This window comes from Ornithodoros turicata, chromosome 5 (genome assembly GCF_037126465.1).
Source record: "Ornithodoros turicata isolate Travis chromosome 5, ASM3712646v1, whole genome shotgun sequence".
Taxonomy (NCBI): Eukaryota; Metazoa; Arthropoda; class Arachnida; order Ixodida; family Argasidae; genus Ornithodoros; species Ornithodoros turicata.
Genome location: NC_088205.1, coordinates 1,327,924 through 1,347,526, shown reverse-complemented (window position 1 = coordinate 1,347,526; position 19,603 = coordinate 1,327,924). Strand labels below are relative to the sequence as shown.

The following is a 19,603-nucleotide window of genomic DNA, read 5'->3' as shown; positions in this document are numbered from 1 at the left end:
CATGCATGTCGAACCGTGGCCCACGCCCAGAATGATCGGCCATCCATTATCACTGGCACTCAGTGGCCTTTAAAGAAAAATTGATGTAAAGGTAAGTTAGCTGAAGGTAAAACACCGTACTGTGCTCTCCTTCAGTCCTGGTACTCAGCCATAGTTGATCACGATGAAAGGTAATACTCTTTTGGCACGCAGCCACCAAGCGATGCTCATGACGCAATGGGTGCAGCCAATCGCAAAGGAAAATGGTTTTGCTTTCTGACGGATGTCACGACAAGAGAGAACAATCGGGTAGAACTGAATTCTGTCACTAAAGTGAGCACTGAAATGTCTCGAAAAAAAAAAAAAAAAAGGAGGGGGGAATAACTGAGTCACATCCACCAACAACACAACCTATAGTTGACCAACAAGCTGGACTACTATGTCCTTCAGTACAGCTGATATCCACGACGTCGTAGAGGCAGGAAACATAAATGTTTAACAGAGAACTGAGTATCACTTTTATTCAGACTCTCTTTATGTCAACACACACTTTGCAAACGAGTGTTTGGCAAAGACTCACTCACTGACGGCCAACATATCACGTCTTCATGCTAACACTTTCCGGGTCTCACGATAGCGACACAGACGACCAACGGTGGATTAAAAGTCACAAGTAGAGCAAGACCTGCAAGCATCGTGCTTTCAAGTAAATGTCCTATACAAAATTGGTGCATCACAAATTATAATACACAGTGCAGTGTCCCTCCATTGCCGGCAGTGTCCAGTAACTGTATCCACACATGTGTGCAAGCAGAAGAGCCGAAACATAGGCACAAGACAAGTGCAGAGCTGGAGTGTCTCAACATAAGGAAGAGGATGTTGAAGCATTTCAGAACAGACACTTGCAACACGGTGAAACTCTCATACAAGAATGCTAACGAAGAATAGCCCACTTGAAAACGACAGATTTGGAATAAGCCATTGGTGTAGAAAGGGTACATTACATGGGATGGCATTCTCAATAGGCTTCACTGGAGCTATGCAAACAAGGTGAGTAAATGAGGATAAAAACCAATTTTCCAAAATAAGTCTTATTTATTTGACTCTCAAATGGGACTGCATGCAGTGGAATGTATACTCATGTCTCATTCCATTTAGGCACACGGCACAGCAACACTGCTTAGCATTACACATTCTTCCTCGCTCTCCTAAAACGAAAGCTCCAATACATTGTAAAAAATGTCAAAGGTGCACCTAAATGTAATTCTTCCAGTCTCAGTGCAATCAACGAGCTATTTCTCAAGTTACAAGCATACGTAAATCTTTGCTGGGTGACAGTCAAACATGTGACGCAATATCTAGAGGTAGCAACATTAAAGCAGCTGCAGATCTCAAAGGCTTTTGTACTGGTCCCACGCAGCAAAGGAAAATGTTGTTCATTTGAAAATGACTAAGCAATATGTACAACAGAGGAGACCATACAGGCACACAAGATAAAGACAACGTGCATGCAAAGGTAACACGAAACATAACTTAAGTGATTATCCTTCATTTAGGAAAAGGTACGAAAATACTGCTCCTCCTTTTCTCCTTCAGAAAGAGTTTGTCTTTGTTAAAAGAGCACCCTATCCATATGCCAATGGGGCATCTCACTGCCTTGCAATCACGTGTTCTCACGCAGTCTGTCTTGTGGTATGGACCCTCGGAAAAACAACAGTGTCAAACAATGCTCGTTACGTGTTGGTGATGCTCGTTGGATCCACGTTCTGTAATGAGTAAGCAAAAAGGGAAGTTGGAATTTTAATATCGCGGCACAGCACATGGACAGAAGAGCGCAGGACAGTAGCTGTGTATTCACACGAGTGACGTCCTCACGGAAGATTCTAGTGGAAGAAAAGGCGAAAACACTGCTCACGGAGCCCAACTTCCGTCCCGTGTTACGTTGAACATTCACACGGTGCCGAAATGTCGACAACACTTAGAAGACGACACTGTCAGCGTCTTTTCCTGTCGTCCGCTACGGAATATTTTGTGGGTGTGTCGCAGGATATTCCCCATGACTGGCGGTGTACCTGAAGTCACGATGTTGAGTGGTCGCGATTACGTGACAGCGGAAAGCTACGACATTTTTCGCATCTTCCGTCGTAGCATTCTGGAGAACGTCGCTCACGTGAATACACGGTAACAATACCAATAATGGCCAAATAAGCAGAATGTGTGCATTCATTCATGACCGAGAGTACACATGCAAATGTTGTTCATTCTTTTCATAAGCATGATGCAAGTTTGGCATCAGCAAATGCAATTCGTAATGTCTGGCCTGCTTAATGAAAAAGAGGAGTGACTCTTAATCGAGGAAATGTAACGGAATCCTTTTTTATTTCCCTTACTGCCTCCATTACTACCCCATATTTGTTTGTTTCAGTTTCCGTTACCACTATTGGTGGTTTCACTTCGGTTTCGTTTCCATTTTGGTACCACCATAGAGCTGTTAACTCGAGTCAGTTTTCATTCACACGAGTAACCAAATTATAAAACCCTCTGTGCGGGGGAAAAACGACCAGGAGACGAAACAAGCACTTACGGATCACAATCTCTCCCAATTTTTGAATCGTACCTAACCAAACGGGACACTGCTGTAGGGCCTTATGATAGCCATAGAGACGTTAATTAACTTCAATTTTTATTTCATTTAGCGCAAACGATAAATTCGATTGGAAGCACAGCAGTGAAAATGAACTAGCAGGCCAGAGTCCAAACTGGTGCGGATAAAAGCAATTCTGTGACAAGCAGGAGTACGCTTAATGGATAGAATCAATACCTCATTGTACTCGCATGCCTCCTATGAACAGTACTTTTCAGCTACGTTACATTCTTGAACAGTGCATGCATCTACAGCATGCAGATTGAGGCATGAAATCACTCACATTAGATAACCACACTTGCTATTAGGCACTCACATCCTTTCTGACGTACGTCTCCCGTCCATTTGGGGATGACACTTCATTCATTTGAACTTGTTCTAAAAGCTTTTCTTTGCTCACAGATGGACCTGTAAAATGAAAAATATACTGCTGCACAGGTGGATAATAAGGTACTCATCGGGTGGCAAAAAGGAATTAAATTACTGCCGACCATAAAGCAATAAAAAGAAAGTGTCAACTTGTAAGCCACATTAGAGCCCCATCAGTTAAAAAAGTGGTTAAAATCCCACTTTAGTTTGGTTACACCTTCGCTCGTAACTGGCACGTCTCAACATGTTGCAACATCAAAAATGTCCTTGTCCTTTGAAGGAGTTCCCAGTTTGGTTGTTTATACGATATGAGATACGAATTTATTTCGCGATGTGTCACCTGCCCACACAATTCTGTCCAACTGTTCATAACCATTGTGCAATTGAAGAATGAATACTCAGCCACCATGCACTTGTTTGGTAACGTGGTGTATTTTTCAAAACGATAATATACACAATTCCTGCAAACGAAACAGAGTGATTCATGTGGTGCGGGACAATTTGAATGGCTAAAAGACAAGTCAGTGGATATCCCTGAAAAGTTCTATCATTGTGACCAATGTTATGAGCACTGTTTGGGTAGCTCGCTAAGGTATGTAGGTTGTGTTCCTAGTTACTCTCGTTACTTTGGAGTTCTAGTAACTTCTTGAGGAACAAGTTTTTTTTTTCTTTGTTCAAGTACCCTGTGATAAGTTCAAAGCTCCTTTAGTTCAATTCTGGCACACAAATAATGCGCCCGCATTTCTTCCTCTATAATGAGGCGACTGCCATGTCCGCCAGCTTCACATGCACGGTGATCGACTCAACTCCTGCTGTTCTTCTCGTGCGGTGATGAAAACCAGTTTTGGCCATGCATTTGGAGACTTAGGCGGGAGCTGATCATAGTGGTCTGTAGTCTATGCGGAGGACACTGCAGAGATAAATGGGATACCACCTACGGGTGCGCTTCTATGAAATATGCACTGAGTATGGCAACTCATCTAACTTAAAATTGCAATGCCAGCTTTGTGTTCCGTTGAAGAAGTTTATTGGGACATCGAAATCATCAAAAAGCAATCCTAAGGAACCCCATAAGGTACAGCTTCTTTCATCATTTCGAAGACTCGTGTAGACTTGTTTCCGCAGGCCAGCTGGCGTGAGCGAGCATCAATGTCAGTGGCCCAAAATATGCAACACGCGCTAGCTTAGCAGACACTTTCTTGTTCGCACCTAGCAAGATGCACCACTTTCTCCGTGGGTTTCCTACAGGTTTTGTAGCTTTCCTTGGTGCCATACTACTTGAAACACCATGCAGAACCCGCTGATGAAACTACATCCGCAGCCGCTTGGGCCCGAACTGGCGCTGCGCAAACTTTGCTGCAACATTGTTGTATCAAAACTATTATGAAACGTCTCGAACTGCCCAGTGACCTCGACTATCCTTGCGAGAGAGAGAGAGATTATGCGTTTAATGGCACTATCCTTGCGTTTGCTCAGCAAGAGCGAGGGAGACTCCGCCTCCTCGATGCCCGCCAATAGGGGGACGCAGAGGCCAGGAACTCCTCAAGCCTCTGCCCTCGTCTAAGAGATGGCAGACCTTGACCTTGTTTCACGTGTCGCAAGGCTTCTGCCATGGCGCACCAATCTAACCATCAGCTTCACCGTCCCCTAAGTAGCAGATGCCGCTGTTTTGCCTGCCGCAAGGCTTCTGCCATGGCACACCAATCTAACCATCAGCTTCACCGTCCCCTAAGTAGAAGATGCCGCTCTTTTGCCTGCCGCAAGGCTTCTGCCATGGCACACCAATCTAACCATCAGCTTCACCGTCCCCTAAGTAGCAGATGCCGCTGTTTTGCCTGCCGCAAGGCTTCTGCCATGGCACACCAATCTAACCATCAGCTTCACCGTCCCCTAAGTAGCAGATGCCGCTCTTTTGCCTGCCGCAAGGCTTCTGCCATGGCACACCAATCTAACCATCAGCTTCACCGTCCCCTAAGTAGCAGATGCCGCTGTTTTGCCTGCCGCAAGGCTTCTGCCATGGCGCACCAATCTAACCATCAGCTTCACCGTCCCCTAAGTAGCAGATGCCGCTCTTTTGCCTGCCGCAAGGCTTCTGCCATGGCACACCAATCTAACCATCAGCTTCACCGTCCCCTAAGTAGCAGATGCCGCTGTTTTGCCTGCCGCAAGGCTTCTGCCATGGCGCACCAATCTACCCATCAGCTTCACCGTCCCCTAAGTAGCAGATGCCGCTCTTTTGCCTGCCGCAAGGCTTCTGCCATGGCACACCAATCTAACCATCAGCTTCACCGTCCCCTAAGTAGCAGATGCCGCTGTTTTGCCTGCCGCAAGGCTTCTGCCATGGCGCACCGGTCCAACCAACTGCTTCGCCGTCCGTTAACCAGCAGCTGCCGCTCTTTTGCCTGCCACAAGGCTTCTGCCATGGCGCACCAATCTAACCATCAGCTTCGCCATCCGTTAAGTAGCAGATGCCGCTGCCTGCCGCAAGGCTTCTGCCATGGCGCACCGGTCCAACCAACTGCTTCGCCGTTCGTTAACCAGCAGCTGCCGCTCTTTTGCCTGCCGCAAGGCTTCTGCCATGGCACACCAATCTAACCATCAGCTTCACCGTCCCCTAAGTAGCAGATCCCGCTGTTTTGCCTGCCGCAAGGCTTTTGCCATGGCGCACCGGTCCAACCAACTGCTTCACCGTCCGTTAACCAGCAGCTGCCGCTCTTTTGCCTGCCACAAGGCTTCTGCCATGGCGCACCAATCTAACCATCAGCTTCGCCGTCCGTTAAGTAGCAGATGCCGCTGTTTTGCCTGCCGCAAGGCTTCTGCCATGGCACACCGGTCCAACCAACTGCTTTGCCGTCCGTTAACCAGCAGCTGCCACTCTTTTGCCTGCCGCAACGCTTCTGCCATGGCGTACCAATCTAACCATCAGCTTCGCCGTCCGCTAAGTAGCAGATGCCGCTGTTTTGCCTGCCGTAAGGCTTCTGCCATGGCGCACCGGTCCAACCAACTGCTTCGCCGTCCGTTAACCACCAGCTGCCGCTCTTTTGCCTGCCGCAAGGCTTCTGCCATGGCGCACCAATCTAACCATCAGCTTCGCCATCCGCTAAGTAGCAGATGCCGCTGTTTTGCCTGCCGCAAGGCTTCTGCCATGGCGCACCGGTCCAACCAACTGCTTCGCCGTCCCCTAAGTAGCAGCTGCCGCTCTTTTGCCTGCCGCAAGGCTTCTGCCATGGCGCACCGGTCTAACCAACTGCTTCGCCGTCCGTTAACCAGCAGCTGCCGCTCTTTTGCCTGCCACAAGGCTTCTGCCATGGCGCACCAATCTAACCATCAGCTTCGCCATCCGTTAAGTAGCAGATGCCGCTGCCTGCCGCAAGGCTTCTGCCATGGCGCATCGGTCCAACCAACTGCTTCGCCGTTCGTTAACCAGCAGCTGCCGCTCTTTTGCCTGCCGCAAGGCTTCTGCCATGGCACACCAATCTAACCATCAGCTTCACCGTCCCCTAAGTAGCAGATGCTGCTGTTTTGCCTGCCGCAAGGCTTCTGCCATGGCGCACCGGTCCAACCAACTGCTTCGCCGTCCGTTAACCAGCAGCTGCCGCTCTTTTGCTTGCCACAAGGCTTCTGCCATGGCGCACCAATCTAACCATCAGCTTCGCCATCCGTTAAGTAGCAGATGCCGCTGCCTGCCGCAAGGCTTCTGCCATGGCGCACCGGTCCAACCAACTGCTTCGCCGTTCGTTAACCAGCAGCTGCCGCTCTTTTGCCTGCCGCAAGGCTTCTGCCATGGCACACCAATCTAACCATCAGCTTCACCGTCCCCTAAGTAGCAGATCCCGCTGTTTTGCCTGCCGCAAGGCTTCTGCCATGGCGCACCGGTCCAACCAACTGCTTCGCCGTCCGTTAACCAGCAGCTGCCGCTCTTTTGCCTGCCACAAGGCTTCTGCCATGGCGCACCAATCTAACCATCAGCTTCGCCGTCCGTTAAGTAGCAGATGCCGCTGTTTTGCCTGCCGCAAGGCTTCTGCCATGGCACACCGGTCCAACCAACTGCTTTGCCGTCCGTTAACCAGCAGCTGCCACTCTTTTGCCTGCCGCAACGCTTCTGCCATGGCGTACCAATCTAACCATCAGCTTCGCCGTCCGCTAAGTAGCAGATGCCGCTGTTTTGCCTGCCGTAAGGCTTCTGTCATGGCGCACCGGTCTAACCAACTGCTTCGCCGTCCGTTAACCACCAGCTGCCGCTCTTTTGCCTGCCGCAAGGCTTCTGCCATGGCGCACCAATCTAACCATCAGCTTCGCCGTCCGTTAAGTAGCAGATGCCGCCGTTTTGCCTGCCGCAAGGCTTCTGCCATGGCGCACCGGTCCAACCAACTGTTTCGCCGTTCGTTAACCAGCAGCTGTCGCTCTTTTGCCTGCCGCAAGGCTTCTGCCATGGCGCACCAATCTACCCATCAGCTTCGCCATCCGCTAAGTAGCAGATGCCGCTGTTTTGCCTGCCGTAAGGCTTCTGCCATGGCGCACCGGTCCAACCAACTGCTTCGCCGTCCGTTAACCACCAGCTGCCGCTCTTTTGCCTGCCGCAAGGCTTCTGCCATGGCACACCAATCTAACCATCAGCTTCACCGTCCCCTAAGTAGCAGATGCCGCTGTTTTGCCTGCCGCAAGGCTTCTGCCATGGCGCACCGGTCCAACCAACTGCTTCGCCGTCCGTTAACCAGTAGCTGCCGCTCTTTTGCCTGCCACAAGGCTTCTGCCATGGCGCACCAATCTAACCATCAGCTTCGCCATCCGTTAAGTAGCAGATGCCGCTGCCTGCCGCAAGGCTTCTGCCATGGCGCACCGGTCCAACCAACTGCTTCGCCGTTCGTTAACCAGCAGCTGCCGCTCTTTTGCCTGCCGCAAGGCTTCTGCCATGGCACACCAATCTAACCATCAGCTTCACCGTCCCCTAAGTAGCAGATGCCGCTGTTTTGCCTGCCGCAAGGCTTCTGCCATGGCGCACCGGTCCAACCAACTGCTTCGCCGTCCGTTAACCAGCAGCTGCCGCTCTTTTGCCTGCCACAAGGCTTCTGCCATGGCGCACCAATCTAACCATCAGCTTCGCCGTCCGTTAAGTAGCAGATGCCGCTGTTTTGCCTGCCGCAAGGCTTCTGCCATGGCACACCGGTCCAACAAGCTGCTTTGCCGTCCGTTAACCAGCAGCTGCCACTCTTTTGCCTGCCGCAACGCTTCTGCCATGGCGCACCAATCTAACCATCAGCTTCGCCGTCCGCTAAGTAGCAGATGCCGCTGCCTGCCGCAAGGCTTCTGCCATGGCGCACCGGTCCAACCAACTGCTTCGCCGTTCGTTAACCAGCAGCTGCCGCTCTTTTGCCTGCCGCAAGGCTTCTGCCATGGCGCACCGGTCCAACCAACTGCTTCGCCGTCCGTTAACCAGCAGCTGCCGCTCTTTTGCCTGCCGCAAGGCTTCTGCCATGGCGCACCAATCTAACCATCAGCTTCGCCATCTGTTAAGTAGCAGATGCCGCTCTTTTGCCTGCCGCAAGGCTTCTGCCATGGCGCACAGGTCCATCCAACTGCTTCGCCGTCCGCTAACCAGCAGCTGCCGCTCTTTTGCCTGCCGCAAGGCTCCTGCCATGGCGCACCAATCTAACCATCAGCTTCGCCGTCCGTTAAGTAGCAGATGCCGTTGTTTTGCCTGCCGCAAGGCTTTTGCCATGGCGCACCGGTCCAACCAACTCCTTCGCCGTCCGTTAACCAGCAACTGCCGCTCTTTTGCCTGCCGTAAGGCTTCTGCTATGGCGTACCAATCTAACCATCAGCTTCGCCGTCCGTTAAGTAGCAGATGCCGCTGTTTTGCCTGCCGCAATGCTTCTGCCATGGCGCACCGGTCCAACCAACTGCTTCGCCGTCCGTTAACCAGCAGCTGCCGCTCTTTTGCCTGCCACAAGGCTTCTGCCATGGCGCACCAATCTAACCATCAGCTTCGCCGTCCGTTAAGTAGCAGATGCCGCTGTTTTGCCTGCCGCAAGGCTTCTGCCATGGCACACCGGTCCAACCAACTGCTTTGCCGTCCGTTAACCAGCAGCTGCCACTCTTTTGCCTGCCGCAACGCTTCTGCCATGGCGTACCAATCTAATCATCAGCTTCGCCGTCCGCTAAGTAGCAGATGCCGCTGTTTTGCCTGCCGTAAGGCTTCTGTCATGGCGCACCGGTCTAACCAACTGCTTCGCCGTCCGTTAACCACCAGCTGGCGCTCTTTTGCCTGCCGCAAGGCTTCTGCCATGGCGCACCAATCTAACCATCAGCTTCGCCGTCCGTTAAGTAGCAGATGCCGCCGTTTTGCCTGCCGCAAGGCTTCTGCCATGGCGCACCGGTCCAACCAACTGCTTCGCCGTTCGTTAACCAGCAGCTGTCGCTCTTTTGCCTGCCGCAAGGCTTCTGCCATGGCGCACCAATCTACCCATCAGCTTCGCCATCCGCTAAGTAGCAGATGCCGCTGTTTTGCCTGCCGTAAGGCTTCTGCCATGGCGCACCGGTCCAACCAACTGCTTCGCCGTCCGTTAACCACCAGCTGCCGCTCTTTTGCCTGCCGCAAGGCTTCTGCCATGGCACACCAATCTAACCATCAGCTTCACCGTCCCCTAAGTAGCAGATGCCGCTGTTTTGCCTGCCGCAAGGCTTCTGCCATGGCGCACCGGTCCAACCAACTGCTTCGCCGTCCGTTAACCAGCAGCTGCCGCTCTTTTGCCTGCCACAAGGCTTCTGCCATGGCGCACCAATCTAACCATCAGCTTCGCCATCCGTTAAGTAGCAGATGCCGCTGCCTGCCGCAAGGCTTCTGCCATGGCGCACCGGTCCAACCAACTGCTTCGCCGTTCGTTAACCAGCAGCTGCCGCTCTTTTGCCTGCCGCAAGGCTTCTGCCATGGCACACCAATCTAACCATCAGCTTCACCGTCCCCTAAGTAGCAGATGCCGCTGTTTTGCCTGCCGCAAGGCTTCTGCCATGGCGCACCGGTCCAACCAACTGCTTCGCCGTCCGTTAACCAGCAGCTGCCGCTCTTTTGCCTGCCACAAGGCTTCTGCCATGGCGCACCAATCTAACCATCAGCTTCGCCGTCCGTTAAGTAGCAGATGCCGCTGTTTTGCCTGCCGCAAGGCTTCTGCCATGGCACACCGGTCCAACAAGCTGCTTTGCCGTCCGTTAACCAGCAGCTGCCACTCTTTTGCCTGCCGCAACGCTTCTGCCATGGCGCACCAATCTAACCATCAGCTTCGCCGTCCGCTAAGTAGCAGATGCCGCTGTTTTGCCTGCCGTAAGGCTTCTGCCATGGCGCACCGGTCCAACCAACTGCTTCGCCGTCCGTTAACCACCAGCTGCCGCTCTTTTGCCGGCCGCAAGGCTTCTGCCATGGCGCACTAATCTAACCATCAGCTTCGCCGTCCGCTAAGTAGCAGATGCCGCTGCCTGCCGCAAGGCTTCTGCCATGGCGCACCGGTCCAACCAACTGCTTCGCCGTTCGTTAACCAGCAGCTGCCGCTCTTTTGCCTGCCGCAAGGCTTCTGCCATGGCGCACCAATCTAACCATCAGCTTCGCCGTCCGCTAAGTAGCAGATGCCGCTGTTTTGCCTGCCGCAAGGCTTCTGCCATGGCGCACCGGTCCAACCAACTGCTTCGCCGTCCGTTAACCAGCAGCTGCCGCTCTTTTGCCTGCCGCAAGGCTTCTGCCATGGCGCACCAATCTAACCATCAGCTTCGCCATCTGTTAAGTAGCAGATGCCGCTCTCTTGCCTGCCGCAAGGCTTCTGCCATGGCGCACAGGTCCAACCAACTGCTTCGCCGTCCACTAACCAGCAGCTGCCGCTCTTTTGCCTGCCGCAAGGCTTCTGCCATGGCGCACCAATCTAACCATCAGCTTCGCCGTCCGTTAAGTAGCAGATGCCGTTGTTTTGCCTGCCGCAAGGCTTTTGCCATGGCGCACCGGTCCAACCAACTCCTTCGCCGTCCGTTAACCAGCAACTGCCGCTCTTTTGCCTGCCATAAGGCTTCTGCTATGGCGTACCAATCTAACCATCAGCTTCGCCGTCCGTTAAGTAGCAGATGCCGCTGTTTTGCCTGCCGCAAGGCTTCTGCCATGGCGCACCGGTCCAACCAACTGCTTCGCCGTCCGTTAACCAGCAGCTGCCGCTCTTTTGCCTGCCGCAAGGCTTCTGCCATGGCGCACCAATCTAACCATCAGCTTCGCCGTCCGTTAAGTAGCAGATGCCACTGTTTTGCCTGCCGCAATGCTTCTGCCATGGCGCACCAGTCCAACCAACTGCTTCGCTGTCCGTTAACCAGCAGCTGCCACTGTTTTGCCTGCCATAAGGCTTCTGCTATGGCGTACCAATCTAACCAGCTGCTTCGCCATCCGTTAGTCAGCAGCTGCCGCTGTTTTGTCTGCTGCAAGACTTCTGCCATGGCGCACCAGTCCAACCAACAGCTTCGCTGTCCGTTAACCACCAGCTGCCGCTGTTTTGCCTGCCGTAAGGCTTCTGCCATGGCGCACCAATCTAACCAGCTGCTTCGCCATCCGTTAGTCAGCAGCTGCCGCTGTTTTGCCTGCCACAAGGCTTCTGCCATGGCGCACTGGTCCAACCAACTGCTTCGCCGTCCGTTAACCAGCAGCTGCCGCTCTTTCGCCTGCCGCAAGGCTTCTGCCATGGCGCACCAATCTAACCATCAGCTTCGCCGTCCGTTAAGTAGCAGATGCCGCTGTTTTGCCTGCCGCAAGGCTTCTGCCATGGCGCACCAGTCCAACCAACTGCTTCGCCGTCCGTTAACCAGCAGCTGCAGCTCTTTTGCCTGCCGCAAGGCTTCTGCCTAGCGCACCAATCTAACCATCAGCTTCGCCGTCCGTTAAGTAGCAGATGCCGCTGTTTTGCCTGCCGCAAGGCTTCTGCCATGGCGCACCGGTCCAACCAACTGCTTCGCCGTCCGTTAACCAGCAGCTGCCGCTCTTTTGCCTGCCGCAAGGCTTCTGCCATGGCGCACCAATCTAACCAGCTGCTTCGCCATCCGTTAGTCAGCAGCTGCCGCTTTTTTGTCTGCCGCAAGACTTCTGCCATGGCGCACCAGTCCAACCATCTGCTTCGCTGTCCGTTAACCACCAGCTGCCGCTGTTTTGCCTGCCGTAAGGCTTCTGCCATGACGCACCAATCTAACCAGCTGCTTCGCCATCCGTTAGTCAGCAGCTGCGGCTTTTTTGTCTGCCGCAAGACTTCTGCCATGGCGCACCAGTCCAACCAACTGCTTCGCTGTCCGTTAACCAGCAGCTGCCGCTGTTTTGCCTGCCGTAAGGCGTCTGCCATGGCGCACCAATCTAACCAGCTGCTTCGCCATCCGTTAGTCAGCAGCTGCCGCTTTTTTGTCTGCCGCAAGACTTCTGCCATGGCGCACCAGTCCAACCAACTGCTTCGCTGTCCGTTAACCACCAGCTGCCGCTGTTTTGCCTGACGTAAGGCGTCTGCCATGGCGCACCAATCTAACCAGCTGCTTCGCCATCCGTTAGTCAGCAGCTGCCGCTTTTTTGTCTGCCACAAGACTTCTGCCATGGCGCACCAGTCCAACCATCTGCTTCGCTGTCCGTTAACCACCAGCTGCCGCTGTTTTGCCTGCCGTAGGGCTTCTGCCATTGCGCACCAATCTAACCAGCTGCTTCGCCATCCGTTAGTCAGCAGCTGCCGCTTTTTTGTCTGCCGCAAGACTTCTGCCATGGCGCACCAGTCCAATCAACTGCTTCGCTGTCCGTTAACCAGCAGCTGCCGCTGTTTTAACTGCCGTAAGGCTTCTGCCATGGCGCACCAGTCTAACAACGGCTTCGCCGTCCGTTAGTCAGCAGCTGCCGCTGTTTTGTCTGCCGCAAGACTACTGCAATGGCGCACCAGTCTAACCAGCTGCTTCGCCATCCATTAACCAGCAGCTGCCGCTGTTTTAACTGCCGTAAGGCTTCTGCCATGGCGCACCAGTCTAACAACGGCTTCGCCGTCTGTTAGTCAGCAGCTGCCACTGTTTTGTCTGCCTCAAGACTACTGCAATGGCGCACCAGTCTAACCAGCTGCTTCGCCGTCCGTTAACCAGCAGCCGCCGCTGTTTTGACTGCCGTAAGGCTTCTGCCATGGCGCACCAGTCTAACAACGGCTTCGCCGTCCGTTAACCGGCGTATGCGCGACTCCTGCCTCGGCACGGCCTCGTTCCCATGTTGACAGACGGCGAACCCGTTGGTTAGATTGGAGCGCCATGGCAGAAGCCTTGCGACACGCAAAATAACGGTAACGCTGCGCCATCTCTTAGGCGAGAGCAGGGGCTTGGGAAGTGCCTGGCCTCAGCATCCTCCTATTGGCCCGCATCCAGAAGACGATAGTCTCACTCGTTCTTGGTCAGCAAACACAAGGATAGTCGTCACCTCAGTATCTGAACTGATCATACAAAGGTCAGAAACCAAAGAGTGCCTATTATGAAGCAAGCAAGTCATTGCTTTTGTTTTAAGTAACACGAGAACTTTCATGTTCATTTTTACACCTTGTAACATTGTTCGTCACTTAGATATATTTATATTTATACATTCACTTGTAAGAAATTCCCTACACTGTATAGTTTACATATCTCTGGCTATTATATATTTGACATCACTACATCTAACACGGGATGCATTCCAAACTATGACAGTATGAAATTTCACATTTCTTTACTTACCAAGAACACTGAGGAACACTGGTAGGAATATCAGACTGTGTAGTGTGCCAAATGCTATGATTCCTAAGTACATTCTAAAGTAAAACACCTGGAATATTTGTGACTTTGCAAAGGCAAGGACTAAGATGCCACAGTCTGTAAGAGTGATGCCCGAGAGTATCTGAAAATGCACAAAAGGTACAAAAATGTGTCAATTGCACAACATGAAAAGCGTGCATACGGAGAATATGCGGGTGTTCCAGGTCACATGCGTCACAACTTAGAGCACTCTACACAAATTATTCTGGTCACCAGTGTTCTCTTCATCGTACCAAATTAATTAATTATATTAGATTAATTACCTAACCTTTAAAATATTGGTTATAGGGCAGATAACAACTGGGCAGTAGTTGCACAACGCATTGAGAAACACTTAGCCGAGATGTTTATAACAAGGCATGCTTTGTGTGGCCCTTTTTTGCAGTCCAGAAACACCTAGTTGGAGACATCTGCCCCACACCTCTCAAGGTGCTTCGTAAATTTCCAAATGTCACCTCGGACCCAACCAATATTATTTGAAAATATTTATATAATTATAATTAGGCACAATGACAAAAAATACTGGTGACGTAAGGCCCCTACATTTCTGCTGCAGCAAATCTTGAATTCTGCAGCAGTGCTCAAGAAATTTTGCAATTTTCTGCGGCAAATGGTTTTATCCCTACCTTGATGGCAGGTGATGTACAACAAAATGGTTTTATCGCTCCATGTGATACAAAATTGTAGTGGCTACAAGCCCAGAGCACTGTCGTAACTGAGCTTCAGTTAATGAGCGCTGTTTATCACTGACTATCAGACTGTACTTGCCGAAGGATATCTCAACATCTACAGAGCTGATTGGCACTGATAGGTAATTAACAGCTATAGATGCCAAAGCAGGGGTTAAGTGTCCTCATTCCACTCCAGAACTTCATTATGTCATAAGGATGATCTAGTGCATCAGCTTGCTTCGACACACAGAGTGCCATGTGATGATCATACCCTTGAATTCCTTTCAGTCTTTATGTACAGCAGACGTTCTCCAAAAAGGGTCTTGGCCTCGCTTCTGAGTGCTGGGATGTTCTCAAAGCCGCACAGTTCATACAATACATTTGAGTTCATACTACTGAGCTCAAGGAGGTCAAGGCTCCTGATGCTTTTAAAAAAGGTAAGAGGCAGTGAGTAACTTACGGAACTGCCCATTTTTGTGAGGGCATCCTGCGCTCTCTTTGTTTTGTTGCCCTCTTTGCTCAGTGCGAAGACACGCACCAGATGGGAACAGAACTCCACCGAAATGCCCACACCCTGAAACACATCACAGTTGTCTCCTTCAGACACACAATGAAACGTACAGCACTGCAACTAGAATGCCAAACAAAAGCGGGGCAACTAACCACAACGAGGTTGACGAGGGAAACTGCATTGAGGGAAATATTCCACCAGTACATGAGCCCCATGAGGTTGACAATGATCATGATGATGGTAAAGGTGACAACGGCAGCGGAGATCACGTCCAGGCCCAGCAGCACAAACGTCACGACAAAGATGGCGCCGAGCGAGAGAGACAGGTTCTTGAACGTGTCTGGCCACATTGTGAGGTACTGTTCGTAGAATACGTGAACCAAGCTGGAAGTAGCAAATGAATGATGTGGCAAGTAACACTAATGCACAGTGACTCGTTAATAGCGGGTGGTTGTTCCTGACCTGTAAGGAATGACCTCCACGTCTGGCTCGACCTCTTGCACAATTTTAGTCATATTTTCGGAAATCAACCGGGCCCATTCGAGCGCTGTGTAAAAATCTCTGGACGTTTTCAGGACAGGATGGTAAAGTGAAAAGTAGGCGGCTGCAGAAAAAACAAAAACATTTAGTGTCTGTATCAGAACCTCAGCAGGTGAATATACTTCTAAGGAGTTTTTTTCTAAGGAGTAAGTTTTTCAGGAACAAACAGATATCGCCTGAATTTTCTGTCATTCTAAGGCTGTAGACTGAATTGTGCCTGAACTAAAAGACAACATGTGTCACGAAACAAATGGCAAGCTTAGGCTTGTTATTCATTCGCATTGTACTCACGTTGTACAGATGAGTACCTATAGATGTACAGTACATGTACAGTGGACTCCTCTTAAACGGAACTCCAAGGGAATGGAAATATTGTTCCATATATCGAAAGTTTCATTTAAGCAAAGCACACAGATTTCATGAAATGCAACTTTATTTCGAGATAATCAACTTCCACTACTGTAGGTAGCAAGGAAAAAAGAATTAACAGCTGTTCTCTTCGCATTTTTCGATTTGTTTATAAAATATACCTGCACGCGTTTGAAAAAATTTCATGCGCATCTCAATCATCTACAATGAGGTTTATCTTTCTGTTCTGCCGGGCAAACTGCGCATCCTCTTCCCGCGTCCACGTTTCCGATATTACCTGTCAGTATCATGTGGCATCATCCACATCACTCTTCAATGCATGGCCTGGTATGACGACAGCGTTGACTTTGGCATATCAAATTTCGCGGTTTCTATTTTTGATTTGCTCTCACGATCATATCCACAAATTATCAGCAACATTGACGCACGCGAAACCCCTTCATGGGGCTGTTTCTTGACAGGCTTCATGAAAAGACATGTGGACGCGAGCTAAGCCTAACACTGCATGAGTGACTGATGGACTGGATTGCACTGGCTATGACTTGCGCCCGGGTTGTCAGACATGAAAGGGAATCTTCCAGGTTCGGCAGCATCTTGGTACCCCCCCCCCTTTGTTCCGTTTACCCGAAGTACATAAAACGGGTTGTTTGAATTATCCCAAGATTTTTAACATCGCATACATAGGAAACCAACCAAAGGTGACCCTATTGTTTTGTTTATCCGTAATTTCGGTTTAACCGAGTTTAGTTTAGTGGGAGTCCACTGTATTCGCAAACCCTACAAAAACTAATTTAATCGAGCAATGTGTCTTCTAGAGTATCTCCTATCAGAATCCTGTTTCACCCTGTCCCAGAACCAATTTCATTAGGATAGTAGACTGGACTACTTTGCTCATCGTGGCAATCCTGGCCAGCCAATCCTTCCCAGCACTTGATACGAGACCAGACCACATTTACATAAACTTCTGTATCAGTCTTTATATATTTCTCTCTTTCGTCAGGTAGCGGCCCTTGAGAGAACCTTCTCTGGTTGGACTGACCAGAAATTAAAAAGAGCGCAGACCTAGGCTTGTTGGTACTGGTTCATGTTAAAAGCCGTAAAAGTGTACAAGAACATGTACAGGCCAAACAAAAGGTTATTCAACCAGGGCACCCTGCATGATTTCAAGAAAAAGCCAGCTGCAAATATTCTTACCATGGACCGTGCCATTTGCTTGATTGACACTGTTCGCATGTTCCGCACGACCCCTGAAAAATGAGTCGTTTCCATAAGGTACATCTCCTGCGATGGGTTGGGGCAAGAGAGTGCTTAAAGAGGCATCAGAGAGGTATACGAGGTGCACTTGTTTCATGCTCTATGCTACGTAACTGCCAGTGAAACTTTTTAAGAAATTCCAACTGAACCTCCCCATAACGAACAGCGATTTCTGTTGGCCGTACATTTCCCCCATAGACGCCAATGCATTTCTGCACTCGATTAAACACGTTCTAGCTACTGAATCCTGTATGCAGCAAACCGCCCAAAACCTCCTCTTTGCGCATGTGCCTCTCCCCCATGTACGGGAGAAAGAGAGAGAGGGCGAGTCCCACCCGCGGGAGAGGGAGGGAAGGAGTAATGTCAATGTGACCACGCATTCTTATTGGTTATTGGCACTGTCACGTGAAATGACTTAGGTAATTAGCGGATCGAGCGGATCGGGCGTTGATCACTTTTGCCGCGTGCTGTGGGAACTGCACGATCACTTCCCTGTGACATTCATTCTTAGAATTTGTCTTCCGGCGGTGCTTCGCGATTAGCGCGGTCAAAAAAGCGAAGGTTTTGTCAGTTGACAAGGAACTCACGATAATCAATGTCGTTAATGTGTCCGAAAAGAAAAATGATCCTATCCACAACTCACGAACATCCTGTGCTCACCACGTAACTAAAGTACTGTTCACGCAACCTTTTTCGTACACCCCTGAACAGCAAGTAGGCGATGATGTTTGTACTCGTTGATTATTCTGCGACATTCCATAATAAGCGTGCCTTCAAATGTCTTTACTGCAGTCTGCAGTCTGCAGTCTGCAGTGCAGAATGGGTCATGTGAGTCGGCACTCGGGTTATTTTTTCTGGACATATTCCATTTAACGGATCATTCGTTTCGGTTAAAGAGCGGTCATTTTCAATTTTGTTCTATAGAGGTTCAACTGTATTGGCAATCCATTTGCATTGGCAAACAGAAAAAATATTGGCTACACTCTTTCATACTCCCATTATGCCCTTGTGTTTTCGGCAATATCACGTGACATAGCAGGTTTTCTGGCAGAAAATAAAACGGGTGCTCTTCAGATGAGTAAGAGCTGTGCGAGCAGCAGTGCTGGGTGCAGTGTTCAGCATTCTTCAGTACTCACAGGGGTGGCTGAATTTGCTGACGTTGGTGAGTTCTGTTTTCAGGATTTTGGGGTATTTTACCCTTAGTGACGGTGACGCAAATGGGGTGTAAAAACGGGTTATACGTGGGGCCCGACTTTTTGGGGTTATTTTTCAGCAACATCGAGGTAAATATTTTGCTTCAATATTTCGGGTGTAATCAGGTTGAATCGGATTGAATCAGGTGTAAATCTTCGGTTTACGAGTAGCCGCAGAGTGGTACGGGTCCAAACAACATTCTACATAACGAGATCACCACGGCATTCCCACCACCGCTACACACACCACATCCAACACAGCATCTCAGAACTCTCATTGGCTAAGAGCCAGAACAGATTTTCGGCACCTAGAATACGTGGGAATTTGATGCATTATTTTATAGGACAAGATAAGTTGAAAAATGTTTGGAGAGTTTCGTTTACCACCCATTTAAGTTATACCGTTATCCTCGCATTTAAAAATGGACGGCACTCACGCAGAGGAGCAATGCACTCCAGGCACATCCATTAGGAACCATGGTAAGTAATGGGTGAAGTTGCCGTTATCAAAAGGTTGGTCCCTCGGGATAAAGCACTTCTCACACTTCCCATCAGCTGAAACAGATTAGGAAAATGATTTCAGTCGGAGAGAATCCAGCGTAATCGAAAACAACCACCACGTTGACGCTCTTACCTTCGCCATGTTGAGAATAACAGAAGCCACCGTTTCTAACATTTTCGTGACAACAGTCGCTAGACCGCATGTACGTTATGTATTGATCGAGCCAATAGGAACGCATCCTCGTCACGTATGTCCTGAAAGGATAAGGCACGAACATTTCATGCAGATAATGTTGTTAATGTTGTTTGAATGTATTATGCGAGAGGCGTACCTGTTGCTCAAGAACGTAAGCTGCTTCAACTTTGCTCCTACAGAGTCTTGGTTGCAGACTTGCTCCGTTAAACATAACTGAGCCTGGTTCTCAGTTTTCGAATAGTCATACCCTTCAGTAACAATGAAATATACTGGCGGTCCAACCTGAAGATACTTCTTCAGGTAGTCAAAGTACTGTTGCAGGTATGAATCCTGAAAAGAAGTTCAGTTTGGTATTGAATACGATGTGACACTACCTAGTTTCCTCAAACCATATCATGCCGTATCATGCCGTACCTGAGGCATTGCTAGTTCTTGGTCGAGCCCAACGTCAATTTTGTCGATGACAGCTATAGAAGAACAGAACCACCCGGCAAACACAATCATCTAGAAGATGCAAACTGCTTTAGCAACAATACACACAGAGAAGCAAACACTATACTA

At 50.2% G+C, this 19,603-nt stretch overlaps 1 protein-coding gene across 4 annotated transcripts in view; it reads right to left on the bottom strand.

Moving 5' to 3' along the window:
- Positions 1–471: 471 nt before the first annotated feature.
- Positions 472–19,603, bottom strand: part of LOC135393786 (NPC intracellular cholesterol transporter 1-like) — a 113,768-nt gene continuing 94,636 nt past the window's right edge. For 3 of the 4 annotated variants that reach the window (XM_064624051.1, XM_064624047.1, XM_064624050.1), the window contains 11 exons: positions 19,457–19,546; positions 19,179–19,372; positions 18,980–19,101; positions 18,783–18,900; positions 17,093–17,145; positions 15,452–15,593; positions 15,142–15,373; positions 14,939–15,052; positions 13,730–13,889; positions 2,940–3,031; positions 472–1,745 (listed from right to left, as the gene is read on the bottom strand). In XM_064624051.1, the coding sequence (XP_064480121.1) occupies positions 1,713–1,745; positions 2,940–3,031; positions 13,730–13,889; positions 14,939–15,052; positions 15,142–15,373; positions 15,452–15,593; positions 17,093–17,145; positions 18,783–18,900; positions 18,980–19,101; positions 19,179–19,372; positions 19,457–19,546 (1,350 nt within the window). In that variant the 3' untranslated portion in view covers positions 472–1,712. Of the gene's footprint in view, positions 1,746–2,906; positions 3,032–13,729; positions 13,890–14,938; positions 15,053–15,141; positions 15,374–15,451; positions 15,594–17,092; positions 17,146–18,782; positions 18,901–18,979; positions 19,102–19,178; positions 19,373–19,456; positions 19,547–19,603 lie in introns of all 4 variants that reach the window. The other variant, XM_064624048.1, reaches the window with a different exon arrangement.